The 20,959-nt window shown below is 45.9% G+C and overlaps 1 protein-coding gene across 2 annotated transcripts in view; it reads right to left on the bottom strand.

Moving 5' to 3' along the window:
• LOC137420662 (mixed lineage kinase domain-like protein) overlaps positions 1-14,660 on the bottom strand; it is a 64,704-nt gene extending 50,044 nt beyond the window's left edge. The window contains exons 1-3 of one of the 2 annotated variants that reach the window (XM_078772431.1): positions 14,477-14,660; positions 6,467-6,892; positions 3,957-4,043 (exon numbers count right to left, since the gene is read on the bottom strand). In XM_078772431.1, coding sequence (XP_078628557.1) covers positions 3,957-4,043; positions 6,467-6,892; positions 14,477-14,501 — 538 coding nt within the window. In that variant the 5' untranslated portion in view covers positions 14,502-14,660. The remainder of the gene's footprint in view (positions 1-3,956; positions 4,044-6,466; positions 6,893-14,476) is intronic. The other variant, XM_078772432.1, reaches the window with a different exon arrangement.
• Positions 14,661-20,959: the final 6,299 nt, after the last annotated feature.

Below are 20,959 nucleotides of genomic sequence, written 5' to 3'. Positions count from 1 at the left end.
GTGCTGGCCATTCCATGATTTGAAGCCTACCGTCTTGTTCTTTTCCTTGAAGGTAGTTTTGACATAGCCTGGAGGTGTGTTTAGGGTCATTATCTTGCTGTAGGATGAACCCCTGACCAACTCAGCGTATACCAGATGGTATTGCATGGCGCTGCAAAATGCTGTGGTAGCCGTTTTGATTCAGGGTGCCAGTCACTCTGTGCAAGTCGCCGACTCTGGATCCAGCAAAAGAGCCCCAGAGCATCACGCTTCCTCCTCCATGTTTGACAGTTGGTCACTTCCTGTTACGGATCCATCACTTCCGTTGTGGTGGTTTTCATCCACTGTAAACATTTCTGATTCCATGTATTATTATTGTTGTCATTTAAAGGGAAAAGATATTTCTATTTTCAAAAGTTAAAAGTTAATGTTTTAAAGGAAACAGGAACCGGATGGCGACGAAGAGGAAGAGGAGAAAAAGAGGGTGGAGCGAGTGAGTCGGACAAGAAAGCCGAGCTGCTCCGAGTTCTGAAGCGAACATTGTCGAACGGGAGTCACGAGCGAACTTTCGGGTTTCCCGGGAAAGGGATCCCTGCGACAGAGTTGTCATCGCTGTGACCGATCAACCTGCGTGTCAGGTTTTTGGCAGTGGATTCCGAGGAGAATTATCGTCGGGCCGTTACGTCTCAAGAACGGGTCGTCGGCCATTTGACTCGCGCGCTTCACGCGTCGAGCAAGGTTTCTTTGCTTCGTCAGCTGTTTTCACCACTTTCAGACGTATCTGGTGTGTGTGTGTGTGTGTGCACCATGGCTTTTGAAGATTAATTTGTGGTTCGCCGACTGTGAGCCGTGAAAGTCCATACACGAGTTTGTGATTTCCCAGTCACCTTGAGGGCACCTTTGTGCAGCTTTGGGCTGTGTGACTGTACTTGCTATCCGCATGGGATTCTGGTCTCGATTGGACATCGTTCTGGCGATCGCTTGAGCGAATCGACTTCGGCTTGAAACCGGAATCAACTTGGGTTTGAGGCCGGGAAAGAGACATTGGGAATGTTCTGGTTTCACTCACTTGGAGCACAGTGAGTTATATATTACGAAACTGATGGTACCATCATAGGATATATTGATTGTACTTTTGATTACTATTATTGTTGTACTGTTATTCTTGTGTGATCTTAATACAATATTTGTTTGTGAGTAACAATTGGTGTGGCTTCACCATTGATCTTTGACATACGGAATAACACATTTTTCTGCCGTGACTCCTCTCGGGGCTCGGAGGTACACCGTGACCAGGGGGTCGGGGAGGAGCACGTAACAGTCACACACTGAGGAACCATCCTACTCGACGGCATACAAAAACTCTGCGTGATGAACCAAAGATTTCAAATTTTGATTTATCGGTCCATAAGACCTTCTTCCAGTCTTCAGTAGTCCACTGGCGGTGCTTCATGGCCCAGGCAAGCCTCTTTTTCTTATTTTGCCATCTTAGCAATGGCTTTCTTACTGCCACTCGACCTGCCAAACCTGCAGCTCGAAGTCTTCTCTTCACAGTTGAAACTGAGACTTGCTTACTTTGACCAGTGTTAAGCTGTGCTTGAAGCTGTTGTCCTGTGAGCCGCCTATCACGCAAGCTGTTGACTCTCAGAAACTTGTCTTCTGATTCTGTTGTGGCGTTGGGTCTGCAGACCTCTTCCTGTCAGAGTTTCCTCCAGTTTCCAAGTGCCTTTTGATGGTGTAGGAAACTGTACTCACTGACACCTTGGCTTTCTTTGCAATTTCTCTAAAGGAAAGACCTACACTTTTAAGGGTTATAATGGTCTATCTGTCTTCCTTTGTTAATTGCCTTTTCTTGCCATTATGACAGCAATATACTACTTCCTGCAGTGCACTATTGTCCAAATAATGCTTCAGAGGGTGTAACAACAATCTGTTCCAATACTGCTTTTATACAGACAGGGGGTTTGTAATCAAGTAATCAGCAGAGGTTGGGACACCTGTAGGAATTGTTTGCATCAACTTTCAAGGCTTAATTTACTTACATTGCTGCAGAACAGCTGTAAGTTGTTAACCCATTACTTGTTCCCTGAAAAAAGCCTTTTTTACAATATAACTGTGCAATTTACATTATTTTCCCGTTTTTGCTAACCTAAACTTTTTTTTAACCTCGAGCAGTTTACTGCTTACCTTTGTACCATTTCAGGTTATTCACTGGACTTGAATTGCTTAGATTTCAATAAAAACTGAAAAAATTGAGGTGTTCAAAAACTTTTGACCGGTAGTGTACATGTATATGATACAGAAACTCAAAGTTTTGTGCACCCCATCACTACACTTCAATGTGAGCTTTGGCAGGACATCAAGGCGGTACACGAGTTCTTGCCATGTTCGGCAAAGCATGTTTGCATCCACCAGTGCACATACAGCTGTGATTTGAGGCTGAAGATCCTGCAGATTTGCTACCTTGGTGTTGTGGACAACATCTTTGACAACCCCAAAGAAAAAAAACCAAGGGGGTTATGTCTGGCGATTGTGGGGGCCAGGCGGTTGGTCTGTCTCGGCCAATCCAACGAGCTGGAAATGTTTCATTCAGGACGGCTCGGACGACTAAGGCCCAATGAGAGGAAGCGCCACCCTGTTGAAAAATGATATCTGGTTGCCAGTCTTCAATCTGTCGGAAAGCGAATCCTTCCAACATGCTCATGTAAATTGTTGAGGTCACTGTGTCCTCCGCAAAGAAAAACGGACCAATGAGACAGTCATGGAAAAGGCCACACGACACTGGCCTTTGGGCTGTCGCATATGTATTCCTTGACCAGTGACCACGTGGGGGTTTTTGGAGCTTCAGATCTACACATTGTGCCAGTTCCTTCCCCGATACATGAAAGCAAATTTCGTTTGTGAACATGACCTCTTCAGGTAATCTTAGTCATCCTCTTTTTCAGGCAAATGCCTTGCATTTTGGGTCCGTCCTTTGGTTTGAGTTCCTGAAGAATATGCACTTTATAGGCATCATGTTTCAGTCTTTTATGCAAAATCCTGTGTACAGTAGTGCCCGTTCTGGTAGAACTGGTCGTCCGAGTTCTCTGGATGCGCATGGGATTAATTTTCTGCGACTTTGTTGAAATGATTCACGCATTCCTTCAAGTTCTGCTGCACTTGTGCTTTGTCGAGCGGTACTTTTGTGTTTCTGACAACTTCCGGTCTCCTTAAACATCTTGCACCACTCTCTGATACAAGTCCATGATAGCGGATTCCTATCATATATCGTACGGAAATTACGCTGAACTCGTGTGTCGGATTTCGTCTCGATGAACCATTCGACGCACTGAGCTTTCTCCTGCAGAGTTGGCATTTTATTTTACATTAAAACACCAGACGTGAAAAAGAAAACTTTATGAGTTTCTGTAACATATTAAACAAAGGCACAATAAACACAAAGGCACAACTTCTGTATCATATAAACAATTATATCCTTTGTGGTACTAAATATATTAACAAACAAAGTTGTCCAGGTCTTTCTGGAACACACTGTATAACTCAATTGACATAAAATAAAAATTGTAAAAGATATAAATAAATTCAGGAATTTACCACCAATGATGCAGTGTCAATTACATTACCATATCTAATGTACATTTGTTATTCGTGCCCACTGTTTGTGTCCTTTATGATGTTCTTAAAAACAGTAAGTTTCCCGTTTTGAATGATTTGCAATTTTGTTTGACTGCCAGACAGGCAAACAGGCCTACCATATAGTTCTAATTTGGATCTAAACCATGTTCAAAACTGGCAGGGTCTTTGTCTGTTTTCTGGAGCAAACAGCTGTGGTAATCAAGGTGAAAATCAATGACAGCTGCCATCATAGATGAGAGATATGATTGACAATGAATAAACAAGAGAAATGATGCAGTGTATAATATCATTTTCATTGTGTTCAACTTTTTAAACACAAAAGCACAATAAATTAACCTTACCAAAGGCATCGATTTTCCAAAATATTTCACACAAATGTGAAGTCAGCTTCTCTTTATTCTTGTCATCTTCTTTATCTAGCGGGACCACTAAAAACAGCAACAACAACAAATTAAAACACTACCCCAACACATATCTGTCCCTCAACAATTACAATTATTTATTGAACAGTAACAATCATTTTTAAGTTATTGCATTAAAAAAATATATATTATGTATATATATATAAATTAATTTATTTTTTAATGTAATACCTTTAAAATGATTTTTAATGTAATACCTGTAATGTAATAATGCAATATATACAGTATATTTGTATACAAGATTGAGGCTCGTGTAAGGGCTGGCACATTAACACATAAAACACAAAAACCAAACGGACACATAAAACAATGAGCTGGTATTCATAGAATACTTACCCTGCGCAGTCAACTTGGTGTAAGCCAACTCTTCTATTTTTGAACGTTTCTTTTTTTTTGATCCAATATGGCTGCCAGACTACGTGAGTGATGACATCATAAATTTATATTCTCTAAATAATTGTTGCATCGATCATGCGCAATAAATTTCAAACTGATCAGACTAAGCATTGTCTCTGGCAAATTATGACGTCATAATTATGGCACCAATGACCATCGTTAACAACACCTATTCGCCATATGGAGTTCTTTACAATGAGCCACGTTTCAATTTTTTAAATGCTGACAAGGCACAGTTTACTTTACTGTAATGCAGACACAAATGTTATATTTTCATCAAAAATCGTCGGAAATTTTCGCCAAATCTGTTTTGGTCATGTGTTAATATACCTCAACGGTTGACAAATCTGAAATCAGAATTTTATTTGAGGTCAAAATGACCCCGTGAGGTCGCTCCGTACTTTGCCTGCTCGTCATGTGCAGTGTGATAATTCCATGACCATTCTAGAACTCTTCTTCTTCACGCAATAACAACTTCTAGCTTCCAGACCGTACATCCAATCATCTTGAAATTTTGCACACGTTACACTTCATTCTCTCTAGTAAAATATATAGTTTTACTTCGATCAATGAAGCGGTTCAAGAGTTATAAATTTTTGAATATTTTAGTTTAAATATTTATATCTGCCAAACCACGTGACCTATCGAAAATTCCATAAGGTCATTTTAGTAGACTGATACGCTGAACATATCTGTGAAGTTTCCCCTCGATAGCATCAAAAAGGAGGGAGAAGCTTGGTTTTAAAAGTTTATGCTTAAAAACGTCATAACTCCGAAACCATGTGACGCACCTCATCCTGCTCGCTGATTTTTTTGTTCATCATGGGTATGCGATTCTGCCTGCAAAGATTGGCCTCGATATGTTCAGTCGTTTGAGAAAATTGGATTTTAGTAGTTTTTCAGGCTTTTCACTCAAAACAATATGGCGTCTGAACCACATGACCTACGACGTCATTATAATTTTATTTCTCCATCAATTTATATCGAGAAGATGCTCAATAAATTTCATCCTGATCAGATAGTTTTTTACTTGTCGAATTATGACGTCATAACGGCAGGACCTATGACGTCATCATTCACACATGTTATTCTGCACGGAGAGTTCTTTGCAATGAGACCTGTCTCAATTATTTCTGTGCAGCAGTTTTTTGAGATATAGAGGTGCAAAGTTTTTTTTCCAAGAGGGCACCCATACCACGTGACTTGTGACATCATCATATTCACTAAAATATTCTACAAGAGGAGGCCCTCATATGGTGAAAATTTCATGTCAATCGGACCAACGGTTACCGAGAAAATGAATTTTTAAAATGCAGACACGCACGTACGTACGTACCTGAATGCTTAACCCTGCATTTCGCTTCGCGAGTGCAGGGTAATAAAGGGAGGGGGAGACAAGATGGGAAGAGAGAGGAAAGCACACACGTAGAACAGTAGAGAACAGGGACATCAGGAAATCTGTGGAAGGGAGAGGGCTGGAGGGTGAGGAGGGAGGGGGAGGGAAGGGGTGCACGGTATAAAACGAATTGACACTACTAGGAATTTCAGGAATGAAGAAGTGGATGTGGATTTGAAAGAAGTGGAATTTTTGAAATGAAAGAAGTGGATTTGGGGTGTATTAATTTGGGGTGTATTCTTTCAATATACATTGAAAGAGGTGGATTTGGGGTGTTTTAATGGGGGTAGAAAAGATCAAGGTTTTGGAAGATACATTAACATTTAAAGGATGTTGTAAATTTAAAGGAACTAGGAAAAGGTTAGATGAACTTCTAACTGATGGGCTAATTTCCCAACATTGTCATGTCTTTGGTGTATTTTATTGAGTTGAACTATCTGTTTCCTCCAGGTGGCGCTATTGAATACACAATTATATTGAAAAATTGGGTTGCTCCCACTCACCCTGAAGTACGATAAAAAAATTAACTGCAGGAAAACTTCCCATGACTCGTATTTTTTCCCAATGATAAATGCTACAAATAACTTGACATTCATTTGATCATGGTATATCACAACTGTATAAATACAAGAACAACCTTCAATGATGCCGTCAATGGCATCAGCAATGAAATCTTTCTGTCGTTTCTTCAGCGATTGTTCTTCAATCCATTCGTCGTCCTCTGACTTTTTAGGGGACACGACAGCTTGCAGTGTTAAAGCGCGCATCACAAAATCAAACTCTTCGTCAAACTTGCGAAAACGTTCCATTGCATTGGTAGTTTTAAACATAGATTGCAAAGGAGAGTGACCTTCAAACTTTTCAATATATTTCATGATCTCCTTTGTCAGTGCATCAAATTTCTTAAATACTTCTTGATTTGAATCAATATTGCTTCCCTGAAGAATGCCATCAATAAGTTTCACTCTTTTCCACAGAGATTCACAATGCCTCTTGTTGCGCTTCACATTCTGGATGATTCCATACAAAGCAATGACTGCTGGGCAAACTGTGCCCAACAATGCTGCAATACAAAAGAAAGCAGGATATAAAAGTTGACAAAAACTTCTTCATTCTAATACAAAACAGAGAAAAAGTTACATGAGCATAAATCAATATTCTGCACAAAAAAGAGCAAAAACAAGACAAGCAGAGCTACATTCAAAATACACCACCCCCATGCCAAACAAATAAATAAATAACATATCCTCCAGCGCGCGAGATTGGCGGTATTTTGTATTTTCACCATCCCAAAATTAAAGCACTGGCTAATGGAAATACATTGTGGGCAATTTAATGATGGAATTTTCAGACACGTTATTCCACATAAATAGTACAATTCCCAAGTGTTCAATGTCCAGTTATGTTTTAAATGTTGCACCAACAATATTGTTACAAAAAATGACAGGGATTAATGAGTGGTTACTTATTCATCAGTTATCTCTTAATGAATATCAGCAAAAGTGTTTGTAACCCCAATTATCAATGACCAGAATCGGATGTCGTGGCACACCCTTATCATCCTCACCCAAGTCTCTCTCTTAATTCTCCCTATTTCCCCGTTGTGTAGACTTTTAAATCACCCCCATTGTACTTTCATACCATCCAACTGCACTTCAACATGAGAGCTACCTGCAAGCACCTGGACAGGTTCTGGTGAGATTGGGTGTCCGTCCGTGTGTGCCAATGAAATGGGATGAGAGAGCATGTGCGACATTCGCTAAGTGGGATGGGGGAGGCGAGGGGAGGTGGGAACTGCTCCATGGGTGATAGAGGGACCTGGCTATAAAATGCATCCATAACCTTTTGAGATATCGTGCTATATGTCGTTTTTGGTCCGCAAAGGCAGCGACAATCCCATGCCCTAAGGGACACACACACACACGAGATAGCCAAGGATACGCCACGGAGAAGAGACGCAACAGACGGAAAGACGCCAAGCACGCCGGACAACATACACCAAACCGGTGGAGAAGGGTTTGCAATGTCAAAAATGGGATCTTAAGTGAGGATCTCGAGTTAAAATGGGATCTTAAGTGAGAGGCTGCTGCAAAACAACATTGGCGTCGCTGCCCAGCTTGCAAAATCCACCTGCGTCACACCTCCCGATGCTCACCACAGGGCAGACCACACACACCCGCACCACACATTACTGTTCCCAATCTAAGATATTTGTTAAACCTGCTGGTTTTTTCCAAGCGAGTTTCTATACATTTTTAGCCATCGGATCGTCCTCCAGTGTAACTGTGCGTGCATGCTGAAACTGCCGCATGGCTAAATTAATAAATCCCAGCCGTTCTCAAGTTATAGAATAGACCTATAACAGACTTTGACCTTTGACCTCTTGGCCCCAAAATCTAATGAGTTCATTGTGACATAATTCTACATAATTGTACCAAATTTGGTCAGAATCCAATCACTGGTTCACATGTTATCGCACTAACAGGATTTTTAGCTAACATGACCTCTGGCCTTTGACCTCATGACCCAAAATTCTAATCAATTCAACGTTACCTCATTATACATACCTGCACCAAGTTTGACTAAGCTCCCTTCAGCCGTTTTCAAGTTATCCCGGTAACGAAAACCTATCACGGATGGACAGACGGAAAACCTGAAAACATAATTCCTCTGGCGAGTTCGTCAACAGAGGCATAAAAAGTTGCAAAAATGGATCCCCTGTAACTACAAACCAATTAGCTTACTTCCAATCATCAGCAAGGTCTAAAATTGATCATCACGGTTGACGTAAAATCGTTCCTTTTCTCCAACAGCCTCATCTCAGATCATCATTTTGGACTCAGACCTGGTCACACCAACGAGGACATGCGACTTCTACTTTCCCAGCAATTAATTGAAGTTCTCTATATCAGACATGAGATCAGGGCCGTCTCTCATGTCATAACTCAAGCTTTTGATACAGTCTGGCATCCTGCCTTGCTGTCCAAACTGTCTGCCTATGGAATCCAAGGCCAACTCCTCTCTTGGATTTCTGACTTCCTCCACTCCAATAGCCAACGTGTGGCTCTCAACGGAATCCTTTCTTCTCCTCTCCTTGTCAAGGCTGGTGTACCCCAAGGCAGTGTCACTGTGCTTTTTCTGGTCTTCATTAATGATCTCTCTGACTCTCTGGAAAATCCTCTCTATCTCTTTTCTGATGACTCCACTCTCTGCCGCTTCATTATTCATCCGTTAGATCGGAAGTCTGTAGCCTACTCCCTCTCTTCAGACCTGGACAAAATCACAATCTGGTCAAAAAATTGGATAGGTATTTCAACAATGAGAAATCTACACATCTGTGTGTCTCTGTCTGTCTCTGTCTGTCTCTATATCTCGCTCACACACACACTCTCCTGCTCTCTGAAAGCAACCCACAGCAAATCCTCCCATCTACTTTCTTAACAACCGTCTCAGAGGTTCAATCACTCAAACTCTTGAGTCTCACTCTCAGCAATGATCTCTTGGGCAACCCACATCTCAAAGTTGACCTCCAAAGCCAGATGCCAACTTGGCATCTTCAATCATGCAAAGTCCTTCCTTGGTACACCTGAGCTCCTTTCCACCCACAAGGCTTTCCTCCACAACTTAATTAAGTACTGCTCTCCCCTCTGGGCTGGCGCCCCTGCCTCACATCTTGCTCAGATTTATGCCGTGGAAACAGAGGTTTTCAAGACCATTGGAATCTCCTGCGATGAAGCTGAGTCTATGGGCCTACCACTTCGCCATCACCGAGAGGTCTGTGTTCCTCCACCTCCTGTCTGATCTTGTACCATATGCCCTTTTCGTGTTTTGTTCCCCTTCCCCCCACCCCACAAATTCGACCTGCCACCTCTGATATTTGCTATTTTTTCACATGTCAGAAATGTATGTGTAAGTTCACTCACAGCCAAAATGTGACTGGCCACAGGTGTGTGTGTGTGTGTGTGTGTCACTAGAAGGGAATGACAGTCTCGCTGCAGGTAATGTGCTCGTTATCGTAACATTTGTTGGAAATTTGATAACAAAAGCTGAAATGGTAGAAAGGTTACACACACACACACACACACACACACACACACACACACACACACACACACACACACACACACACACACACACACACACACACACACACACACACACACACACACACACACACACACACACACACACACACACACCTCTGTGGGCAGATGGGCTGATAAGCTCTGTTCATTTATCTCAGGGATGACAGGAAGGAGGAAAGGTACTTCTTCCTTACTCTAATTCACGGACGGTGTTCGTGTGGTTGTTTGTTGCGCTTCCCCTCCTACAATTCTGGCCCGATTACTGCACATCCAGACTTGGTACATAAGATCAGCATGACCCCAATTAGTGTAAAGTGGTGTTTTATCTTTGTCGGTGACATTGTGGGGAGGGGCTGAGGGAAGGAAGAATGTGGGACGCAAATTCTCCATGGAAATGTGTATCATGTAGCGCCACCTCCAGGTGGGAGCGGGTATTACAAGTCCATACCCTTTACAGTCCAGTATTCCTGTCACCACGTTTTCCAGTACAGTGAGGTTGTTTGAATTATAAGCAGAAGGCATGTTTTTGCTTCATGCACATAACCCAGGTTATTTCTTTTATTTCTGGGAGCGATTGAGGGTGCTGTCAGTGGTCTATACACCGCCCAATAAAGGGATGTGCCAGAAGAACATGTTGCATGCTTCACACAAGATTGCCCGTAGGGCAGGTACTCTGCTCGTGAAGGATAATGAGCAGAAATCAAAACCTGTGTGACCATGAAAATACTACCAAAGGCCAAGTGCTGATAACATACAAACGGTTAATGAAGGAAAATATGGATATTACATAATTCTCCATGTTCCCACATGCAAAACACAAGTTTTGAGAACCGACAAAGAATACACATGAATCAATGTTCTCCATAAAGACTGCAGCCAGTGGTTTGCGTACACCGGCTGAATGTGGAATCACTGGTTGTTCTTGCCAAGTGTATATTTATATACAAGGACGAGGCTCGTCGGGGAGCTGAACTACAATGGGCAGCAAGGTAATTGATTGCAGAATAGTTTTAAAAACTGTTAAATTGGGTTTTATAAAATTTGATAACTGCTGATTAATAATTATTTAAATAAAGCTGTTTGCGACTGCAAGCAGCAGCATAAATCAATTTTTTTTAAATCGTACCCATGTCCGAAGGAAGCGGTTCTGTTTGCCACTTTTATTATGAAATAGGAAAAGCCGAGAAACAAACGAAACCCTCGAGAATCGAACCTCGAGAATCGGACCTCCGGAATCGGACCTCCGGAATCGGACCTCCGGAATCGGACCTCCGGAATCGGACCTCGGGAATCGGACCTCGGGAATCGGACCTCGGGAATCGGACCTCGGGAATCGGACCTCCGGAATCGGACCTCCGGAATCGGACCTCCGGAATCGACCTGCGGAATCGACCTGCGGAATCGACCTCCGGAATCGACCTCCGGAATCGACCTGCGGAATTGACCTCCGGAATTAACCTCAATAATTACCTCAATAATTACCTCCAGAATTAACCTGTACAATTAACCTGTACAATTAACCTCGAGAATGAACATCTATATTTAACATCTTTAATTAACCTCCAGAATTAACCTCAATAATTACCTCTAGAATTAACCTGTACAATTAACCTCTAGAATTAACATCGATAGTTAACATCTTTAATTAACCTCCAGAATTACCTCAATAATTACCTCTAGAATTAACCTGTACAATTAACCTGCACAATTAACCTGTACAATTAACCTCGAGAATTAACATCTATATTTAACATCTTTCATTAACCTCCAGAATTAATCTCCAGAATTACCTCAATAATTACCTCTAGAACTAACCTGAACAATTAACCTGTACAATTAACCTCGAGAATGAACATCTATATTTAACATCTTTAATTAACCTCCAGAATTAACCTCAATAATTACCTCAATAATTACCTCTAGAACTAACCTGAACAATTAACCTGTACAATTAACCTCGAGAATGAACATCTATATTTAACATCTTTAATTAACCTCCAGAATTAACCTCTAGAATTACCTCAATAATTACCTCTAGAATTAACCTGTACAATTAACCTGTACAATTAACCTCGAGAATTAACATCTATATTTAACATCTTTAATTAACCTCCAGAATTAACCTCTAGAATTACCTCAATAATTACCTCTAGAATTAACCTGTACAATTAACCTGTACAATTAACCTCGAGAATTAACATCTATATTTAACATCTTTAATTAACCTCTAGAATTACCTCAATAATTACCTCGAGAATTAACCTGTACAATTAACCTGTACAATTAACCTCGAGAATTAACATCTATATTTAACATCTTTAATTAACCTCCAGAATTAACCTCCAGAATTACCTCAATAATTACCTCAATAATTACCTCTAGAATTAACCTGTACAATTAACCTGTACAATTAACCTGTACAATTAACCTGTACAATTAACCTGTATAATTAACCTCGAGAATTAACATCTATATTTAACATCTTTAATTAACCTCCAGAATTAACCAATATAATTACCTCAATAATTACCTCTAGAATTAACCTGTACAATTAACCTCGAGAATTAACATCTATATTTAACATCTTTAATTAACCTCCAGAATTAACCTCCAGAATTACCTCAATAATTACCTCTAGAATTAACCTGTGCAATTAACCTGTACAATTAACCTCGAGAATTAACATCTATATTTAACATCTATAAATTAACCTCCAGAATTAACCTCTAGAATTACCTCAATAATTACCTCTGGAATTAACCTGTACAATTAACCTCGAGAATTAACATCTATATTTAAAATCTTTAATTAACCTCCAGAATTAACCTCTAGAATTACCTCAATAATTACCTCTAGAATTAACCTGTACAATTAACCTGTACAATTAACCTGTACAATTAACCTGTACAATTAACCTCGAGAATTAACATCTATATTTAACATCTTTAATTAACCTTCAGAATTAACCTCTAGAATTACCTCAATAATTACCTCTGGAATTAACCTGTACAATTAACCTCGAGAATTAACATCTATATTTAAAATCTTTAATTAACCTCCAGAATTAACCTCTAGAATTACCTCAATAATTACCTCTAGAATTAACCTGTACAATTAACCTGTACAATTAACCTGTACAATTAACCTGTACAATTAACCTCGAGAATTAACATCTATATTTAACATCTTTAATTAACCTTCAGAATTAACCTCTAGAATTACCTCAATAATTACCTCTGGAATTAACCTGTACAATTAACCTCGAGAATTAACATCTATATTTAAAATCTTTAATTAACCTCCAGAATTAACCTCTAGAATTACCTCAATAATTACCTCTATAATTAACCTGTACAATTAACCTGTACAATTAACCTGTACAATTAACCTGTACAATTAACCTGTACAATTAACCTGTACAATTAACCTCGAGAATTAACATCTATATTTAAAATCTTTAATTAACATCCAGAATTAACCTCTAGAATTACCTCAATAATTACCTCTAGAATTAACCTGTACAATTAACCTGTACAATTAACCTGTACAATTAACCTGTACAATTAACCTGTACAATTAACCTGTACAATTAACCTGTACAATTAACCTCGAGAATTAACATCTATATTTAACATCTTTAATTAACATCCAGAATTAACCTCTAGAATTACCTCAATAATTACCTCTAGAATTAACCTGTACAATTAACCTGTACAATTAACCTGTACAATTAACCTCGAGAATTAACATCTATATTTAATATCTTTAATTAACCTCCAGAATTAACCTCTAGAATTACCTCTAGAATTAACCTGTACAATTAACCTGTACAATTAACCTGTACAATTAACCTCGAGAATTAACATCTATATTTAACATCTTTCATTAACCTGCAGAATTAACCAAATATAATTACCCTCTAGAACCCTTCTCATTAAACACGGGGGGTTAGAAAGATTCTTCTTATTCATTTTTGATGGATGGACGGACGGACAAAGCCAAATATTGAAGCGGTTTCACCACTTGAAAATTGTGCGAAGTTACACTCAAAGTTTCATCTGTTTTTAATTAAATAATTAATTCCTATTTGCAGTATTGTTGAACATAACATAAATATTTGGGCACGGTGACCTTATCCATTCATTGTGGTGCAGAATTCCCAACAGGTGCAATTTGGGTATTTTCATCAAACCGTGTTAAGAAAGCAGGAGCTGAGGTGTGCATTCCATTGCTGGGTAAACAGGTTGTGAAGCCACGCAGCGCCGTGTAGAGGACAACACCATTTTCTACCAGGGCGGGTCATCCAGGAAGTTACCAAAGCCATGTAGTTTCTCATCATCGATCGATAAAACAAAATTCGGACCGCCCACAGACTATATTTGTCTTGTTTATCTTGTCAGGAATGAGGATTAAAAGTTGCCTTCCCATTCCTATGACTAGAAAAGATACGCATCGGTTGGTTCAAAAGTTTTGGAAAAACAAACTTTAACAAAGAAAGTATTCTATATCGTAACACAAACTTCGTCTGTTACTGTAAATCTTCTGTTATAGTCAATACGTACCAGAAAAAGGCTCCAAACAGTCCATTCTCAGATAACTCGGGAGTACCAAAGCGAAGTGACCACACGGACACAGACGTGCGAGTGTGAATACCAAGCTCTGTGCTCAAAATTATTCTTCACGTATAATTAATCACTCTCTCAAATCGACATGCATTCAAATGTCTCAAAATATAACAGCTTATATGGGATTAGCAGGAGAAACGACAAAATATGGAAGAGGCAAAAACTAAACCGATGTTTATACCACCTGCTAACATACCACCCTCTACACCGCAAAATAAATTCCGAAACGTTTTTGCAATTATAAATTGATAACTTTGTTGATTTTGCAGCAAGAAATGCAGATTTTAATTGTGTTGTGTTAAACATAAATAATTATCTTATTTTGATTGCCTTTTCGTGGTTTATTTACAAGCTAAAAAGTATAAAGTGTGTTGCATATTCCCTGCGAGACACACATCTATCTGGAAGAATGAAAGATTTTATTTATTGTTTTCCCAGCTTGACTAAACCCGACAACGTAATATTGTGAGAGATATGCAAAGTCAAGTCCTGTTGGCATCTCAGACGCCAGCACGAACCGCTTCTCAGAAAGCAATTGCAAAACTGTATCACTATGTGTATGTATATATTGTGGCGGACACAAAAGCCCACTGGCGTGGTGACATCATTCCACGCACCGAGTGGGCGGTGGCCACGCCCGAGGGGTAGGCGTGGCCTCATGATATACCCCGGGCGACCAGCCCGGAGGAGTGGAGTGTTACAGTGTAGTCTTACAATAAAGACGTTTATATGTTACCGCTTGTCCGCTTCCTCCTTGCTCACAAGCAGCGCGCGTAACGCCGCGCTTTACTGGTGACCCTCGACGTTGGATCTGCCGGAGCGATCCTTCCACACGCCACGCCATCGCCATGGCCGCCTTCGTCAAACTTCCGGAATTTTGGGAGGCTCAGGCCGAAGTCTGGTTCGTCCAGGCCGAAGCCCAATTTCAGCTTCGGCACCTCACCGGCGATGACACGCGCTACTGCCACGTCGTCGCCTCCCTCGGGCCCGGCACGGCCGCTCGAGTTGTGTCCATCCTTCGCCACCCACCGGACGGCCACAAGTACGAGGCACTCAAGCGGCTACTCCTAGCCACGTTCAGCCTCACGGACGACGCACAGGCCGACTGCCTCCTGGATCTCCCCGAGCTCGGTGAGACGCGCCCGTCGGTCCGAATGGACCATATGCTGTCACTGTTGGGCGACGAAGCCCCCGGTTCGCTATTCCGGGCGCTTTTCCGTCGCCAACTTCCAGCGCAGGTTCGCCTCGCATTGGCCGGGACCGGGCTAACGGAACCCCGAGCATTGGCGGCCGAGGCGGACAAGTACTTCGCCGCTTCGGACACGCGGGCGAGCGTTGGCGTGGCCGTCACGGCCTTCGACGCTGATGTTCCACAGCATCATCTTCTACAGCACGCTGATGTTCCACAGCATCATCTTCTACAGCACGCTGATGTTCCACAGCATCATCTTCTACAGCACGCTGATGTTCCACAGCATCATCTTCTACAGCACGCTGTGGTTCAGCAGCATGCTGATACGCACCTCGTGAACGCCGCCACGCCCCGCCCACCGCCGCGGCGAAAACCGCCACCGCGGGGAAACCCGTCGACTCCACCGGCCTGGCGGAGCCAGCCGCGCTCCTCCAGCTCCACCACCTGGTGCTGGTTCCACGCCAAGTTCGGCCACGAAGCTCGGCGGTGTCATCCGCCGTGCTCCTTCAACGGGTCGGGAAACGCCCGGGCCGGCGCTCAATTGTGGCGATGAGCGCCGGCCGTTCAAGCAGCCTGCTGTTCATAACGGACACCTTCTCCGGGCGCCGTTACCTGTGCGACACGGGAGCACAGGTGAGTGTCATTCCCGCCGGCACGTCAGACAAGCACGCCGCGGGTGGGGGCCCCGCGCTGCTTGCCGCGAACGGGACGCCCATCCGTACGTACGGAAAACGCTGCCTCTCTCTGCGGTTTGGAGGGCAGGTTTTCCGATGGACGTTCGTCACCGCCGACGTGCCCATGGCACTGCTTGGCGCGGACTTCCTGTGCGCTAATGGGCTCCTGGTCGACGTCAAGCGCAGACGGCTTGTCCAGGCCGAGACGTTCAGCTCGCTCGCATGTGCGTTGCCCAGCTCAACGAGCGGCTTGCCAAGCGGCTTGCCGAACGATTCGATTCCGGCCACGTTGGTCTGTACGCTTCCGGCAGCGGACGCATTCACCCGCCTCCTCGCCGGCTTCCCGGCCCTCACGCGGCCCACCTTCTCGGCGGGGGCCATCAAGCACGGGGTGGCCCATCACATCCCCACCGTCGGGCCACCGGTCTACGCCCGGGCACGCCGCCTCGAGCCGACGAAGCTGGCGGTGGCAAAAGCGGAGTTCGCTACCCTGGAGAGACTCGGCATCGTTCGGCGCTCAGAGAGCGCTTGGGCGTCGCCGCTGCACATCGTGCCGAAGCCCGGCGGGGGATGGCGACCGTGCGGGGACTATCACCGTCTCAATGACGCCACGACTCCCGACCGCTACCCCGTCCCCCACATTCAGGACTTTTCCGCCCGTTTGGCGGGCAGGTCCTTCTTCTCGAAGGTGGACCTCATACGCGGCTACCATCAGGTCCCCGTCAGGCCGGAGGACGTCCCGAAGACGGCGGTCATCACGCCATTCGGACTCTTCGAGTTCCTGCGCATGCCCTTCGGTCTGAAGAATGCGGCTCAGGCGTTCCAGCGACTGATGGACAGCGTCCTGCGCGACTTGGATTTTGTCTACGTCTACCTGGACGATATCCTCGTCGCCAGCGCGTCCCGCGAAGAGCACCTACGCCACCTCCGCACGCTCTTCGAACGCCTGGGCCAGCATGGCCTGATTGTGAACCCCGCAAAGTGCCGGTTCGGCGCCGCCACAATCGATTTTCTGGGGCACCGTGTCACCAGGCACGGCGCCGTCCCCCTGCCGGCCAAGGTGGAGGCGGTGAAGGGGTTTCCGCGCCCCCGCACGATCAGAGGGCTGCAGGAGTTCCTGGGCATGGTGAACTTTTACCATCGGTTCCTGCCCCGTATCGCCCAGCTCCTGCGCCCCCTGCACGAAGCTCTCCGAGGTAAGCCGGGCAAAGGCGACGTTACCTGGACCGAGCAGATGGACACGGCGTTCACGGGCGCGAAGCTCGCCTTGGCTAACGCCACCATGCTCGCGCACCCGGCGCCCGATGCACCGATCGCCCTCACCACCGATGCCTCGGACTACGCGGTGGGCGCGGTGCACGAGCAATGGGTGCGTGGAGCTTGGCAACCGCTGGCGTTCTTTAGCCGGCAGCTTCGCCCGCCCGAACGCCGTTACAGTACCTTCGACCGCGAGTTGCTCGGACTTCACTTGGCGGTCAGGCACTTCCGCCATCTGCTCGAGGGCCGGGCGTTCACTGCCTTCGTCGACCACAAGCCGCTGATCTTCGCGATGGGCAAGGTCACCGAGCCGTGGTCGGCCCGGCAGCAGCGTCACCTCTCGGCCGTGTCCGAGTACACGACGGACATCCAGCACGTCGCGGGGAAGGACAACCCGGTGGCGGATTGCCTTTCCCGGGCCGTCGCCCACGCAGTCCACCTCGGCATCGACTATGCCCGGATGGCAGCGGACCAGGCCGCTGACCCCGACGTCCAGGCCTTGCGGACCGCCGTCACGGGCCTCCGCGTCACCGAGGTGCCGTTCGACGGCGCGGGCGCGGCTCTCTTGTGCGACGTCTCCCTCGGGCGTCCTCGCCCCATTGTGCCCGCGGGCTGGCAGCGCCAGGTGTTTGACGCCATCCACGGCCTGTCCCACCCGGGCGCGAGGGCCTCCCAAAGGCTGATCGCCGACAAGTTCGTCTGGCATGGCCTCCGGAAGGCCGTCCGCGGCTGGGCCAGGACGTGCCTCGCGTGCCAGCGCGCCAAGGTGCACCGGCACACCCAGGCCCCGTTGGCCCCGTTCACGGTGCCGGAACGCCGGTTTGACCACGTCCACGTGGACCTGGTGGGACCTCTGCCCCCCTCGCGGGGTTTCACCTACGTCCTCACCATGGTGGACCGCACCACCCGGTGGCCGGAGGCCGTGCCCTTGGCGTCGACAACGGCGGCCGATGTCGCGCAGGCTTTCATCGCCACCTGGGTCGCCCGGTTCGGCGCCCCCTCAGACATCTCATCCGACCGCGGCCCCCAGTTCACCTCGGAGCTCTGGGGGGCGGTTGCGCAGGGGCTCGGGGTCCGGCTGCACCGAACCACGGCCTACCACCCCCAGGCTAACGGCCTGTGTGAGCGATTTCACCGCTCATTGAAGGCCGCGCTCCGGGCCACCCTCCGCGACGGCGGCTGGGTCGACAGGCTCCCCTGGGTCCTGCTGGGCCTCCGGACGGCGCCCAAGGAGGACCTGCGCGCATCCGCGGCGGAGTTGGTCTTCGGGCAACCGCTGCGGGTGCCGGGCGAGTTCCTCCCCGACTCCACGGCACCATGGTCCGCGGCACAGCAGCGCTCCGCTCTGCAAGAGACCGCCCAGAGGTTCGCCCCGGTGCCAACGGCATGCCACGGGCACCCACCGACGCACGTCGCCCCGGAGCTTCGCACGGCGGAGTACGTCTTCGTCCGCCACGATGCCCATCGGACACCACTGCGGCCCCCGTACGACGGGCCTTTCCGCGTGCTGGAGACCGGGGCGAAGCACTTCACCCTGGACATCGGCGGTACTCCTGACCGCGTTTCGGTAGACCGCCTCAAGCCGGCCCACCTCGATGTGGACCATCCACCGCCAGTGGCCCGACCCCCACGTCGGGGCCGCCCTCCTGCGGGCGGACCCCCGGCACCGCCCAGCCCCGCCGCCACGGCGCCCCCCGGTCCTGCACCCATCCCAGGGGCAGCCAGGGGCATCCCACCTGGTATCCCTGCACCCCGGACGCCGCCGATCGCCAGGGGGCGCTTCGGCCGGGTCATTCGTCTGCCCCGCAAACTGGCCCTCCAGGTGCGCGGGAATTCTTGGGGGGGCGCGTGTGGCGGACACAAAAGCCCACTGGCGTGGTGACATCATTCCACGCACCGAGTGGGCGGTGGCCACGCCCGAGGGGTAGGCGTGGCCTCATGATATACCCCGGGCGACCAGCCCGGAGGAGTGGAGTGTAACAGTGTAGTCTTACAATAAAGACGTTTATATGTTACCGCTTGTCCGCTTCCTCCTTGCTCACAAGCAGCGCGCGTAACGCCGCGCTTTAATATACTGTATATATGTACACACACACACACACACACACACACACACACACACACACACACACACACACAATATGTCAAGGGTAAGGGTCTTTTCATTATTTTGGGTCATCGGGGTCTCTGGAGAGACGAACGTTTATTGGGAGCTCAGTTTGGTCACAAAAAAACGATCAGCAGTATGTTTGTCTGATGAGGCCACAACAACGGCGAAATCTACATCGATATCCCTGCCTTCATCCATTTGTGACCATAGAGCTTTAATCTCAGTCTGCAAAGACTTGAGTACCATACGGATGCATTAGTAGTTTGGAGGTGATGCATTGGTATAATTTATGCACATGACGACTGCAAACCTCCTGACTGGTGATCAGCAGGGCCGAGACAATGTGTTCGCATGGCAGGCGACACTTGTTGCTAAAGGGGCTGTCACACCTTGACGTTTTAGCCAGCGTACGCCGACGTATGAAAAATTTGGTGAATACGCTGGCACACGTCGAATACGTTATGGGTAAGTTTTGTATACGTTAAGAGCACGCTGAAGCATGCTGGCATACGTCGTAGTACGCCGAGGCAGTCGACAAATTTTGTGCATGCACAAAATCTGTCGACGTATGCCAGCGTATGACTCACACGTTCCGCATACGCTGGCCACAACTTGTAGGCACGTTAGGCGATCGTTGACACACGTCGACACACGTTACTTGTAAGTCGAAATACGTCGAGATAATGTCTAGCGTACCCGAAACTTATTTCTAACCTATGAGTAACGTGCTTTGATCCTATGTGTAACGTATCTCCAACGCATATTGACGTATGTAGACGTATTTGACGTCTTCCGGACGACCACAGAACTTACTGAACGTTACAGCTACCGTATAATGGCGTATTGGCAGCGTTTAGGGGAATTGATATAAATGGGGTTCACAGGAGGAACCCGTCAGTGTTCCAGACTCCATGGTGAGCAGATGTCCATGTCATCCGAGAGATGGAGGATCCGGCAAGGCCATGCAGCATCACCCCTCCACTGTCAAGCTCATTGTCAAAGCATGCTTGATCCTGCACAACCTCATGAGGACCAGGTAATTCATGTTTACATAGCATATATTATACAGTATACAATGCAATTTAACTTTTAGCCTATGCTTATAAACATTATATGATTTACCTTAAATGTTATATGTATCATTATATTACTTTTTATTTTACAGCGCATTAGAATATATGTTTTTA

Source organism: Myxine glutinosa, chromosome 2, assembly GCF_964187855.1.
Source record: "Myxine glutinosa chromosome 2, kmMyxGlut1.1, whole genome shotgun sequence".
Classification (NCBI taxonomy): Eukaryota; Metazoa; Chordata; class Myxini; order Myxiniformes; family Myxinidae; genus Myxine; species Myxine glutinosa.
The sequence above is the reverse complement of the archived record's forward strand: the minus strand, read 5'-3'. Positions and strand labels throughout refer to the sequence as shown.